This window comes from Plectrocnemia conspersa, unplaced genomic scaffold (assembly GCF_051122295.1).
Source record: "Plectrocnemia conspersa isolate PC_06_02 unplaced genomic scaffold, ASM5112229v1 ptg000007l, whole genome shotgun sequence".
Lineage (NCBI taxonomy): Eukaryota > Metazoa > Arthropoda > Insecta > Trichoptera > Polycentropodidae > Plectrocnemia > Plectrocnemia conspersa.
Genome location: NW_028277171.1, coordinates 2,607,952 through 2,621,608, shown reverse-complemented (window position 1 = coordinate 2,621,608; position 13,657 = coordinate 2,607,952). Strand labels below are relative to the sequence as shown.

Sequence of the window (13,657 nt, the reverse complement as noted above, 5' to 3'; positions counted from 1 at the left end):
ACATTGGTCAAGGCAGAATAATGCCTTAAATTTGTATAAATTTATAAAAATAAATTAAAAAATCTTGATCTCGTTAAATTAGCCATTTAAGATAATAAATATACTTAAAAAAACAGATAAATATTTTTTGTAATATTTGTAATTATTCTTGATTGTATTTTTTGTGTATATTATTTTTATATGAATAAATGTAAATAATAATATATTTAATTATCTCCTCTTGAAACCTTGATCTGATGTTGCAACTCTAGATGTAACCTCAAGTGTTGCATTCGTAGAAAGAAACAGCGCCAGAAAGCAACGACGTCAGAGCGCAGTCATAGATGCAGCGTCGCCAGAGAGTCTGCGCTTTCCGAATACCGTGTCCTCAAATATCGCGTCACATTTTTCTTTTTGATATGTTTTTAATGAAATTTTAATAAATAAAACTCTGAATTGCGTTTCCATCGCTGAACATCACAAGATAAGATCCCAATAATTTGTTTGACCCTACAGTCACTATTGACCTCATGAGTGTACTCCTGCTTAATAATATAAAAATATCATTTAAAATTAGAAAACATACACTTCATATATATAATATAAAAGTATACATTTAAAATGTATGTTTTTTCGACCTCTTTTACCTTTTCATAATCAAAAACATATTTCGTTCGGAACACAGGTGTACAATAAATTCGGTACAAGAGACGCTGATCCAGTTAGGGGTTAATATAAACCGATATAAATTATGTATAGTAAATCCTGGACATTTTAAAGCCAATTAATCTTTATAACGTTATTTCCAGATTGAAAAAGCTACCGAGCTGGATAGGGGCGTGGACCTCATCGCCATTGTAGCGCCCGTTTCCGTTTTGCTCTTTGTCCTCGTGATGATAGCGCTGTGCATATGCTGGAAGTGGAAATCTTTAAACGGGTTAATCTGCAAAGATAAGAGCGTGCGAAAAGCGGAGGCTGTAAGTCGATGAATAAACAGTTAATTTTAATTAATCTTCTTTTCTTCTCTTTTCTTCCGTTCCAACCTAATCTAACTACCTTAATGCCGATTTTAATCTATCGTTCTGATCAATCGAGGTATGATATTTTTGACGTTCGCGTCATCCTACGATCGACCAGTCGTGACCGCATTATTATACCCGGCATTACCTATCCCGTCCGAATCCATTCTCTTTTCTTATTTTCTAACAATTTATATTCATTGAAATGTATACAGTGTGTGCTTATAATATCGATAGACAAATTAAATATATATTTTAAATATTTTAAACCCTGTATGCATTCAATGCTTCTATTCACCCTTTCACCGCGCCATTTAGAAATTTGCTAATATGTGGGGGAGCACCTATTTATGCCATAAGTTATTTAAATATTATTACAAATGCTTAAAGGTTCATTTAGGTGCCCAATACATACTGGCGATTTTCTTGATCTTCTATAGATATCATCCGCGGTCAAAGGGTTACTGCTATTATATATTGTACAAATATTCGCTTATTAAATTACTCGAAAATATAATTGTGTTCCTGCATCCTTTTAAATCAAACTTAAATCACACTATACAACAAGATTTTTGCCACAAAGAAAAATTTAAACTGTTTTTTGCGTTTGATTTTATTTTTTAATGCTTAATTTTTTTCAGTAGTATAAGTATTTTTCACAAAATTATTTAAAGCTTTATATTATATTTAAAAAAATTTAATTACTTTTATTACGGAATAGACTAATAACTTTGAGGTTGCAGGTTCGATCCCCAGTAGCGGCACTCGAAATTTTATTTATAAAATGCGCTATTAATAAAAAAAAATCGGCCTCAGCTGCAGTGACAACTATTGAATATAAAATAAATTACACATAATAATTTATAATTATTAATATAGATGTCACTGATTCCCAGACATTCAATGTGGTGGTTGTTAATATCATACTATTCATTATGTCTGAGTCACTTACCTAGTTGGTATATATTTACTCCGCTGTAACGCATTGGGCTTACGCCTGTCAGGTTTCAATGAAAGATTTAAAAAAAAGTATATTTTTATTAAGCTGGAATTATATTTATTTTTTATAAATTTATTTATATTTTATAGCATAAAATATTTTAATTAATATATAAATTTGTAATAAATACATATCTATAATAATCATTCATAAAAAAGCGGAAATTTAAAAATAAAGTATACAATATAATAACAGCCTTATGGCAAACTTGTTGTACAGTGTTTTTAACCTAAAATAATTCAAATCAATAACATATTTATAATATTGCATACAAAACGAATAATACTTTTGAAGCTGATATTCTGTGAACTGTAAATTTAATAAAAAATATCATATGTAACATGTACATAAGAAAGGACTTATTTTATTTTTCTATAGCATTATTAACAGTTCAAGGGATATCAAAATTTAATATTTATATTGCTCGCTCTGTATAAGTTATTATTAATTATATATCGTTGTGAAAATACTACATGTTTATTATTTTCACAGTATAAATGTACGAGAATTTAATAATCAATAACATTATTCGTTATTGGATTTCTTGTATCAATGTTATTAAGTTCCACGACGCGATTCGAATCATTATATTTCGTAAAATTCTAATTAAAATTTAACTTAATTACGTTACAATAATCCGATTTACATGATTTGTCATGCGTAAATACAAATGTTGAATCATACATTTAATTGAATAAACTTAGAAATTTTCTACATGACAAATCAAATGGCTTAGAATAATTATGTGAATTATTATTAATATTAAAATATTACATCTCATCTTTTGCGTGGCAAAATATTCTGTTACTAAATTAAATATATAAAATATTTCGCGACGCGGATTTTTTTGTATAATTATTAAATAAATTGTATATTGTTAAATATTATTTATCACTCTTTAAATTTATATGATCGATTTGGTATTTAAACCAAAAATTAATGCAGTCTCGTAAAATTCATTATGGAAATTATTTTAATTTTATTATTAGCCCCACACTGGAGAGCCGCTGCTAGCTGAAAGATACATCACCAACCCCCAATACAGCAGCGCTTATAGTGTATCAACACATTCCAAAGGACCGGCTGTGCCTTTACTGGTTCGAGAAGCTCTCGCATTTGTCGACGAAATAGGCGAGGGATGCTTTGGAAAGGTGTACAAAGGTATTTTACAATTAATAATGTAAACGCATAGTTTTGAAATCTCTGAAACTGCTAAAGGTAGACTTTGGCGTGAGCAAATTTACTCTCCCTTCAGTGTCAGATATGTCATCATAACTAAAAATAATATTAAAAAGATAATTTTGCATTTATAATTTTTTAGGCGAACTCAAAATAGACGCGAGTACCACCACTTTAGTGGCCATCAAAGTGCTTAAGGAGACTGCTAGCAGAACGGCCGAAGACGATTTTATCAGAGAAGTGAACATTATGAGTGCTTTCCGGCATGAGAATATTCTGACGTTGATAGGAGTCGTTAGAGGTAATTTACCCAGTTTGGAAACATTTTAATATGATACTAAACTCGTTTAGTAATATAACTTTTCTCCCTGCTCCCCTACGATTCATTTTCATGTCATATTAAATGTTCATATTCTAGGGATTTCTCCGCGATACACATATGTAAATAATAAATTAGATATTTACAACGCATGAGTATTTTTTTGAAGTAGCAAAAACAACTATAAGGCAACAAAATATATAGTATCAATTCACCAATATAGTGTTGCTAAGTGAGATATTTTGTTTCTCATGTTATATTTGCGTGGATGTTTTCAACTAGTCCCTAAGGTGCATATGGTATTCGAACGCAAGTCTTTCAGTCAATAGTCAGAGACTTATGCACAGAAAAACATTCGAGAATTTTATTTAAAAGTTGAATTATTGTGGATTTTCTTCACTCCAAATGCGGTAATTTTGCTTGTTAACGTAGACATTCAACTAAAAATGAGCCTCATCTCTGAACAAAATTTTGTGGTGAAAATGAAGATCAAAAGCAATCTCGTTTTCGGCTCATTCACCTGGATCTTGTAAGCTCGTAAACCAAGATCTTTCCGCAAAATCTCAAGTCTATAAACACAGCTCCAATTCTTGTGCACAATGGCGAATCGACTTATTCGGGTCCTCCTCAATACTACGCTCCACAGCAGAAACAACTTCTTTGGTGCGCTCTGTACGACGTCTCTGCGGATGCGTAAAATGATAGTGCGCACGGTAAATTTAGCGAACTGAACCACGATTTTCGATAAATTTGCAATCGAGGGATGATCATTTGAAGGCTATCATTATTTTCAAATTCTCACGGTAATTCGTTTCAGTGTATATAAATATTTCAAAATAATTTGGTAATAAAATTAGGCATGGGTCATTGCATTATTTGGCCGATTTGAATACATGTACATATGTAAATTTCTTATCATCCAAAACTTAATTAGTACCCCAAGTATTTACTTCGCGTCGTTCATCGGTAACCGATGCCCTAAATAAGTTTAGCATACCTACATATATTCATCAGAGTATTTTAGACATATTAAATATTTTTTTCTAAATAAAAACGTAATTAGTGTATGTATATAGTAAATTATAAAATATACATATATGCAATATATACTGACTTTTTAAAAGTTATACGGCATATACTACAAAAGGAAGTGGAAATTCGTATTTATAATTAACATAAAATCAGGCACGCGCTAAAAGAATAATTAATTCAAGCTTTACCTTTGATGTGTATTTTATCTGACTTTATGAACACAGCACAGATCAAACAGAAGAAGTAATGAAAAATAATTCTCTCGGTATGAATGAATTGATTTTAAAGTAATTCTAGTGCTTCATATAATTTTTACCTTTTAAAATTGCATAATTCTGAGAGTTTTATAAAAAATGTGGAATGCAGTTGATTAAATGATAGACGTAATTTATAACTATGTTAAATAGTCTTGGCACATGTTCTGTAACTTTTTTTCATTTCAGCAGAAAACGGACTAAATCCTTGCATGGTTTTTGAGTTCATGCCTTTTGGTGACCTCACCGGTGTATTACGAAGTAATTCACACACAATGAGACAGACTTATCCTGGACTACCAATACTGGACAGTAAAAGCTTACTATTTATTGCATTGCAGGTAAAATAATTCATACTGAATAATATAAGTGCTTAAAATATTATAAATATACGCCATATCTATACTTCTATTATGTTTATTATTAAAAATTTAATATTAAAATTGTATTGCTCATTGTATACAAATTACCTAACATAAGCCATTAAATATCTAATATTAAAATTTAAATTTCAATTCTTTGAATAATTAAAATAAATCACATTATACATAAGTACTTGTTTATTATAACCAGTTAGCTGCATATTTTATAAATTGATAATTTAAAAATAAAAACGCATTGGACATTTTGTATTAAAAATTGGTTCTAAACTTTGTCTTGATTGCTCCTGTTTTTGGAAATACCCGCTCAGTAGTGTTTGAGTTTGCCTTAAATATAAAACAGTACATAATGAAGAGTACACCCAACGTTTCTATTATTCTTAGAAATTATTCATATAAAATAAATGTTTTTTCCAATTATTTTGCCAAACCGTATTTTTACTCCTAATTAATTACTCGTAAAAGCCTCGTTTGGATCCTGAGGATCTTGAAAAAATATTAATTTGTTTGAAATTCTAGCTTATTTTGTAAAATATATCATTAAAAATACTATTCCAATCAAGATTCAAGAATCGAATAGTAAAAAAGACCATATTTATTGCAATATTCAGGTTGGAATCCTATTGGGTTACGCATAAAGATAGTTAGCAAACTTAATATATGATGTTTTTCATTGACTAAACTTTGATATTTTTAATAAAATATTTTAATATGTACTTGCTTATATGTTAATGTGTATGTGTTTTAATTTTCGGAAAATTTCCTTTCATATCCAGCAGATTATATAATCTGCGGACCTATGCCTTTTACAAAAATTCCGTCCGGCAAAAGCCACAAGAATTATGTAGATTTCTGCAGTAGCGTAGTTAAGGTTTGTGCAAGCCCGGGGCAATCTTTAACTTTGCTGCCCCCCCCCTCCCCCTATACAATTATCTAATACAAAATATATAACTTAATGCATGTATTGAATATGCCAAAACTTTCTGGGGTAGTCGGTCTGTTTTGCCCAACCCCCCCCCCCTCCCATCTAACTACACTACATTTACATATTATATGCCTATAAAAAATGTGCAAAACAATTTTCAAGTTTTGTTGAAATATGTTATTGGTCAAAGGCATTTCATTATTTTAGTACTTGCTCGACTCGAACAAACAATGGGTAACATCTGTTCTAAGTTTGACTTTTACTGATGGGTCGTAAAATTAGCATTTGTTAAGCTGTTGTTTATTATTTTCATATATTCAACTTAGCTCTTAGCTATTCGTGTATACATACGTATTTTTTTAGCGTATTTAGCTTAAAAACCACACTACACGAACGGTCCTTCCATCGCAAAAATGCCATCCCCAAGCATGTGCCGCCCGGAGCGTTTCCCCTAGCTTGCTATGCCTCTAGATTTCCGTATATAAAAGTGTAAATAAATTTAATTCTTATAATATTTAATTTTCTATTATTGAACATTTTTTACTTTACTACTTTTTTCTATGATTTTTCATAGCTGAGTTTCTAAACAAAAAAAAAAATTATGCGGTTTTTATTTTTACGTGGTTAAAATAAAACATTTTTTAAGATACTTATTTGGTTCCACACGTGTAGCGCCATAATATTTATTTGAATAATAAATTTGCTTTAATTTTAGACAAGCTATGCTTTGTAGTTTGTAATATTGTAATATTATTTTTCCAAATCTTCAAAAATGTAGAAGGGTATTGTGCGAGCAGGTATAGATAATATACATCGTCAAAAAATAATTCACAATCTAAAATACATTTAGGAGCTTTTTATTATTTTAGGAACATACTTTATAATCATTAGACAACATGTAGTTCGGTCAATTCCGCTATAATGTGATTGAAAAACTATTATTATTATCTTTATGAAATTTGTTGTAAGAACTGGGTGATTTAAAATTGTTTTATTAATATAACAAATATAACCCTTCGTACATGTAATAAACACTAGTATCGACTTAAAAAAAGTAAATTCCAAGACTCCAAATAAAATATTGATTTTAAAATTATTCTTCGAGTTATTCAGATCATTAAAAACAAATCTAATGAGGTTTTTTTTAATAATACATAACATTTAGCCTTACTATTTTACTACTTATCCGCCTTATTGAAATGCTTGATTAATTCTAATGTATATTCTAGAAATATATTATAAATTTATTCTTACAAATATTTAGACATCTATGAGCAATAAGAAATATTAAAATAATAAATAGGTTTAGCTAAGTTTAGAACCATTTCTAAAATATTTACTTATTTCTAAAGTATATTTTTATACAATTCATAGCATTTTTCAATTGGAGAAACGTCACCTTATAATAAAAAGTTCATAAATCTTTATTACATATAGTTATAATCTCGTTATTTCAGGTGGCTCGCGGTATGAAGTACCTTGCAGCTCAAAGATTCGTCCATCGCGATTTAGCATGCAGAAATTGCTTGGTAGGAGATGAATTGATAGTGAAAATAGCAGATTTTGGCATGAGCAGAGACGTCTACACCAGCGACTATTACAAAATGGGTGGTAATAAACCGATGCCCATCAGATGGATGTCTCCAGAGAGCATAGTATATGCAAGATTCACTCTAGAGTCGGACGTTTGGTCTTATGGAGTGGTGCTTTGGGAGATTTATAGCTTAGGAAAGCAGCCGTACTATGGACACATTAATGAAGGAGCGAGCAAACTGATCCTTCAGGGAATCATGCTAATACCTCCCGATGATTGTCCGGCCTATATATGCGAGCTTATGAGGGCTTGCTGGAGAACTGAGCCAAAAGACAGGATCAGATTTCAGGAGGTCTGCGATAAGTTACAAACTATTTATGACAACGATAATTGGGAAGACTCGCCGGAGTCAGACAATGAGAGTAAACCCAACGAGAACGATTCTTGGATATTGTCCTATGACAACAGGAATAAGTGGTCCGTTGAGTCAAACACTCAATTACCGTTACCCCCTACGGAAATTTGCAAGTCAGTCGAAGCAGATCTGATTGATCCTGAAGGCTATTTGCTACCAACCCTTCCGGGATTTCAAGATTACCTCACAACTCTCCCAGACTGATAGCATAAAATAGTTTACGCACAACCAAATCTAGAATTTTATAATAAAAAGCCCATTGTATCGATAAAAACGGGTCTGACTGTATTATATTATGGACATAAAAACTCACGAGTCACTGTATTTATACTGTATAAATAAAACTTTGATGTGTGTATAAATTATTAAAATATGTATAATGCGTTAAATTTGTCAAATATCTAGTTAAGTAGCTAAATGACCAAAGATAAATGAGCTTATATGAATATTTATTATTTTTATCCATAAGAGAATCAGGGTAACTGATAAAGTTAAGTGTATGGTTCCTTCAATATTGTGTATGTTGATGTATTTTTGTAAAAATAAATTATATATATATAATTAATCATTGTATCCTCGTTTTAACAAATTTATTCAACTTTCATATTTTATAATAAGTATATTTTTCATTCCAAAGAGTAAATTAATAACATGATTTTAGGAAGAAAATATTTTATATAATCTACATTAAATTAATTGAATCTCAAATTAATTTCAAAAATAAATTGAATCAGTATTAATATTTTTTCATACCAAAATATTATTAATATTTAACGATCTAATAATATTTAAAATTATATAATTAAACCACAAAAAACATTTTTTTTATTCACTAATTCTAACTACAGAATTGTGTTATGCATGTACATGTTTTTTTTAATAAAATATGTAAAGTGCAATTAATAATTTTTATATGTATCAATAACGTTTTACTATTTTACATATATTGTATAAATTAAAATATAAGTTATAAATATTTCAAATGTTACTGGATGTCTTGTTATGATCTTAAAAATAAAATTTAAATTATTATGAATTTTAATTAATGCTATTTATTTATATCGAACACTATTTTGAAGTGTGGCTTCCAAATGGTGTTCGATAAAGGGAATGTATCTCGCCGTACGCGCCTGACTCGTTAGTAACAATTTAGAGGTCATGTTAACAACCACTTGAACAACGAAAAGAGAAATCTCCCACACTAAAATTATCAACCCTGGTACGAAAGTAAAGACCACATATTACACAATATCCGTATCACATAAGACTAGTTTTAACAAAGGAAATCGTGAATGAATACCAAATGTGACACAATAGCACAATTTCTCCAAAAAAAAATAGCCACTTATTATCACCGCCAACAAAAAACGATTTATATGAGAAGACGCGCGCCAGAGACAATACATCTATTACCATATTTCTTTTAACTTCCTGGTTATCCATCTGAGCCGTGTTTTCTCTTAAGGCGTGAATCAATTTTAGAGGTGTGTTCAAGAATCAATGCAATTGGTTCGTAAACATCCTCCAGAACTTTCTCAAATATAATTTTGATCTTTTTATCAATATAAAAGATGTGACACATTGGAGAGACATCAAGACAGAGACTTGAATAGAAATTCAGAGAGCATCGCTAAAACATGACATCACGACGGTAATCCCAGCTACTAGGCCGTATAATATGCAACTCGACACATTCAAGATTTCAAGAGCCGCATTCTAATACGATACTTTTTCGATACGGTAGTAAATTGTACAATACGGCATATTCATACGTGTCGTTAAAAATATTAGGGATATATTCAACAACGCTTTATGTCTTAATTTCATAATAATATTCCTTAATTCTTAAATAATATCATTATTAAAAATTGTACAGAAATTAAGTAATTCTAAAAACTGGATAACGTAAGATAAGTATAATCTGATAGTAATCATGATACAGCATTAAGCACACAAATATTAAAAATTTATCGCAAATTGCGAAAATTCAATATCTCTAGTAATCATAATTATATCTCAATGATTAACAAATAATAATCGTTCATTGGTACTTAGCTAATCAGTCGTGTCGAATGTTGGTTTAATTGTTAGTTTTTAAATTGTCATCGCAATCTAAGTTTTTTTCTATTGAATTTACCAGTATTAAATTGAACTAATTATTTCTTATATCTTCAGATTGTAGTCCCAATTTCACTTCACAAAATTAAGTAGCCGAGAGAATCCTGACTTCCGCAGTGTTAAGGACCAGCAGTGCTTTCCGCAAGAGGTAGACTTCTAGATCTATAAATCAGTGGCAACATAATTCTCGGGGAGAAATCTTATACCCAGGGCCGCTAAGGAATCTTCAAAATAAAAAAAAATCCCGACAGGATGCAGAACTACCTAATTTCCATGTAAGCTGTATTAAAAAATGATCTTGTCTCTACGGATTGATTGTTTAAAGACAAGATTTGTTGTTAATATTTGTGCAAGCAATTGAGATCACGTACAGTTTACATAAGTTAGTAATATGCAAAGTTTTCTTTTCCGTGGTAGTCTTCAGGTATCTCCAAAGCAGATTCAACTTTGAATTCCGGACGTTGGTCTGGACCAAGGGATGCGAAGAGAGAAGCGGCGGCTCCCTTGATCAAAGTTTGTACAAACTACGACCGAGTTGGAGGGTTATTTTTATGCCTTTAAGCGAATGTTTAAGTGTGAATGGCAGTGGAAGTGTCAGAAAGTCTGAGAGAATGTCTGAGGTGAACGTCGGTTGCCTGATTTCCCTTATACCTATGGCCCTTCTCTATAATAATTTATTTTACACCCCTTTCGGTGGAACGGCTAATTACAAAAGAATGGCCTTTGGCTTTTTTTTAAATATTACAATTTAAGCAAATAAAAATGAATTGATACAAAAAAGTGTCAGCTTACATCTCTACATTCTGATCCGTGTCAGCTATGATATTTTCAGTTTTTAACCATGGAATTCCTGTGTATTTATTTTTTAAACAATTTAGTTACCTTCCTTAATGTTATTTTTAATGCACAATTGTTCATTTTTAATGCACTGAATTTATCAGTTTGTTTATTAAAGTTTTTAATTGCTGAGATTTAATTTTTTGCTACAGCTGTCTTAATTTGTTTTTAATTTTATTTAATTAAATAATTGATGGAGTAAGTTCGGTATAATTATGAAAATTTTTATGCGTCGGTACTGATGATATTTTAGCTTGTTCCATTATGGTTGTTAAATAATTAATATTATCGTCGATAGTTTTAGTGTCCGTTAAGGCATTATTCTGTCGCCTAACCACTATACGGGACTCGACAATACTCCTGAAACCTTTCCAATCAGCATTTTTATAATCAAAAACAAACCTCAGCCACATCCTTTAGTTTAAAAAATACATAAAGGTAGTCCAAGTATGCATTGCATATCTGAGATCTAAACATTACCCTTAACTAACGCGATATCTAAAATTGACAGCGTTATGCGGTTGGTGATTTTGGAAAGTTTAAAATCGTATCCATGGTGTTTTTTTATAAATATACTCAATTATTGAACCTATTTAATATAAAAAATAATAATAACTCTTGCAAGTGTTCAATATGTTTCAATTTTACATTACAGAGATGCTGAAAAGAAAAAAGAAATCGGAAATGAAAACTATAAACTGAAAAACTATGAATTGGCTTTACAAAATTATACAGATGCCATTAATTTGTGTCCCGAGAACGCTACGTACTATTGCAATCGATCGGCATGTTACATAATGATGGAAAAATATAGGCAAGCTCTAGATGACGCAAGACGAGCTATTACCTTTGATAAAACGTTTGAAAAAGGTTACATCCGCATAGCGAAATGTTGTTTGGCTCTCGGTCAGTTAACTAATAAAATAGTAATCAAATAACCAATCATTAAAATTCCATTATTATTCAAGGAGATCTAAAGGGACTGGAGAAAGCGTTGAAACAGATCAAAGAATATGGTATCGAAGAAAATATGTCAGCTGAAATTGTCGCATTAGATAGTATCCAGCGAAAGTTTAATGAAGCAGAAACTCACTATAGCATAAAAGATTACATAATCGTGGTTGACCTCATGAATCTTTGTTTAGAATTGTGTACAGCTTGTGATAAGTTAGTTTTACCTAATATTATTTACTTATATAATCAAATATATTGTTGAACGCCTTTTTTATGACTATTTATAGATTCAAGTTGTTGAAAAGCGAATGCTTGGCAAGATTGGGTCAGTACGAAGCAGCTCTAAAAATCGCTGATGAGATTTTTGATAGAGATAGTACTAACGCAGACGCTTTATTTGTTCGCGGTTTGTGTCAATATTACATGGTAATGATAATATGAATCAGCAGTATTATTTATATAGTTTATAATATATATATTTTTATTTTTATGATCAGGATGAGGAACAGGATTTGAAACACATTAAACATGTCTTGAAACTCGCACCAGATTATAAAAAAGCTTTAGAGTTTTACAAAAAATCTAAATTGTTTAAGAAAAAGATAGAAGATGGTATGATTAAATATTTTTCATGTTATTTGTGTTTCATGCTTATTATATGTGTTTTCAGGAAAAAAAATGAGTTTAAACAAAGAATTACTTGCCGCGTACAAATTATACAACGAAGCGATCGAGATTGATCCTTACAACAAAATCATTAACGTATCGTTGTTTTTAAACTGTGCGACGATATGTTTGACTCTAGGCATGATAAAAGAAGCCATTGAAAATTGCACGAAAGCTTTGAAGATTGACCAAAACTACACAAAAGCTTTTACTCAAAGAGCGAAATGCTACTCGATTCTAAAAAATCACGAAGAGGCAATCAGGGACTACGAGTCACTTTTGAAGCTCGACGATAGTCAAACCAATAAGCGCCTGCTCCAAGACGCGAAATTAACTATGCTTATCAAATCTAAGCCTAAGAACTATTACCAGATCTTGGGTGTTGAGAATAACGCTTCCGACGACAAAATAAAGAAGGCTTACCGGTAAAATATATTTTAAATCATTTTTATTGGTAATAGTATTTTATTTATTGTAATATGAATATTTTTAGAGAAATTTCTTTAATGATACATCCAGACAAACACCGGAAATCAAAAGAAGAGAAAAGACGAGAGCTAGAAAACTACTTAAAAAAACTTAATAAAGCTTATAGTGTGTTAAGCAATCCAAGTGATAAATATTTATATGATTGTAACCAATATAACGAGTGAGAAGGTTCATTATAAAACGCCATTAAATACAATCTCAGAAATACGAAATTCACACATACGACTTTGTTTAAATTTAAATTAAATGATCAATTTTGCTACTTATACCTGTTCCTTGATACTTGATGCTTTTTATTATGCAATTAATTTAGTTTTATGTTTTACTAATTTATTTAGTCATTTGTTGCAATATAATAAAAGTCCCATGACAAGAATCAAGAGATGTTTTGACTGTCCTACTGATTATTTATTTAGCTAATATAGCTAATTGTGTATACAATAAACAAATTTAATCAAAATATACGTATATAAAAAAGACTTTCATATTATATTTTATTTCCTAGTACATGAAGGTGTTTCATTATTACATTGAGGAAACCAGCAACATTTTTATTA

General features: G+C 30.3%; 2 protein-coding genes across 4 annotated transcripts in view; both read left to right on the top strand.

Moving 5' to 3' along the window:
- Positions 1 to 8,583, top strand: part of LOC148233666 (muscle, skeletal receptor tyrosine protein kinase-like) — a 67,521-nt gene extending 58,938 nt beyond the window's left edge. Inside the window, exons 5-9 of one of the 2 annotated variants that reach the window (XM_088188998.1) lie at positions 789 to 956; positions 2,988 to 3,159; positions 3,320 to 3,478; positions 4,975 to 5,123; positions 7,545 to 8,583. In XM_088188998.1, the coding sequence (XP_088045124.1) occupies positions 789 to 956; positions 2,988 to 3,159; positions 3,320 to 3,478; positions 4,975 to 5,123; positions 7,545 to 8,240 (1,344 nt within the window). In that variant the 3' untranslated portion in view covers positions 8,241 to 8,583. Of the gene's footprint in view, positions 1 to 788; positions 957 to 2,987; positions 3,160 to 3,319; positions 3,479 to 4,971; positions 5,124 to 7,544 lie in introns of both variants that reach the window. The other variant, XM_088188997.1, reaches the window with a different exon arrangement.
- A 1,314-nt stretch (positions 8,584 to 9,897) lies between these two features.
- LOC148233665 (dnaJ homolog subfamily C member 7-like) lies at positions 9,898 to 13,608 on the top strand. 2 transcript variants are annotated; one of them, XM_088188996.1, is made up of 8 exons: positions 9,902 to 10,429; positions 10,572 to 10,667; positions 11,647 to 11,897; positions 11,960 to 12,158; positions 12,233 to 12,371; positions 12,443 to 12,557; positions 12,616 to 13,036; positions 13,105 to 13,608. In XM_088188996.1, the coding sequence occupies exons 3-8, from the start codon at positions 11,789 to 11,791 to the stop codon at positions 13,262 to 13,264; spliced, it is 1,143 nt and encodes a 380-aa protein (XP_088045122.1). In that variant the 5' UTR covers positions 9,902 to 10,429; positions 10,572 to 10,667; positions 11,647 to 11,788; the 3' UTR covers positions 13,265 to 13,608. The 2 variants fall into 2 exon arrangements, with proteins under 2 accessions (XP_088045121.1, XP_088045122.1); XM_088188995.1 differs by lacking the exon at positions 10,572 to 10,667 and having other exon boundaries at positions 9,898 to 10,429.
- Positions 13,609 to 13,657: the final 49 nt, after the last annotated feature.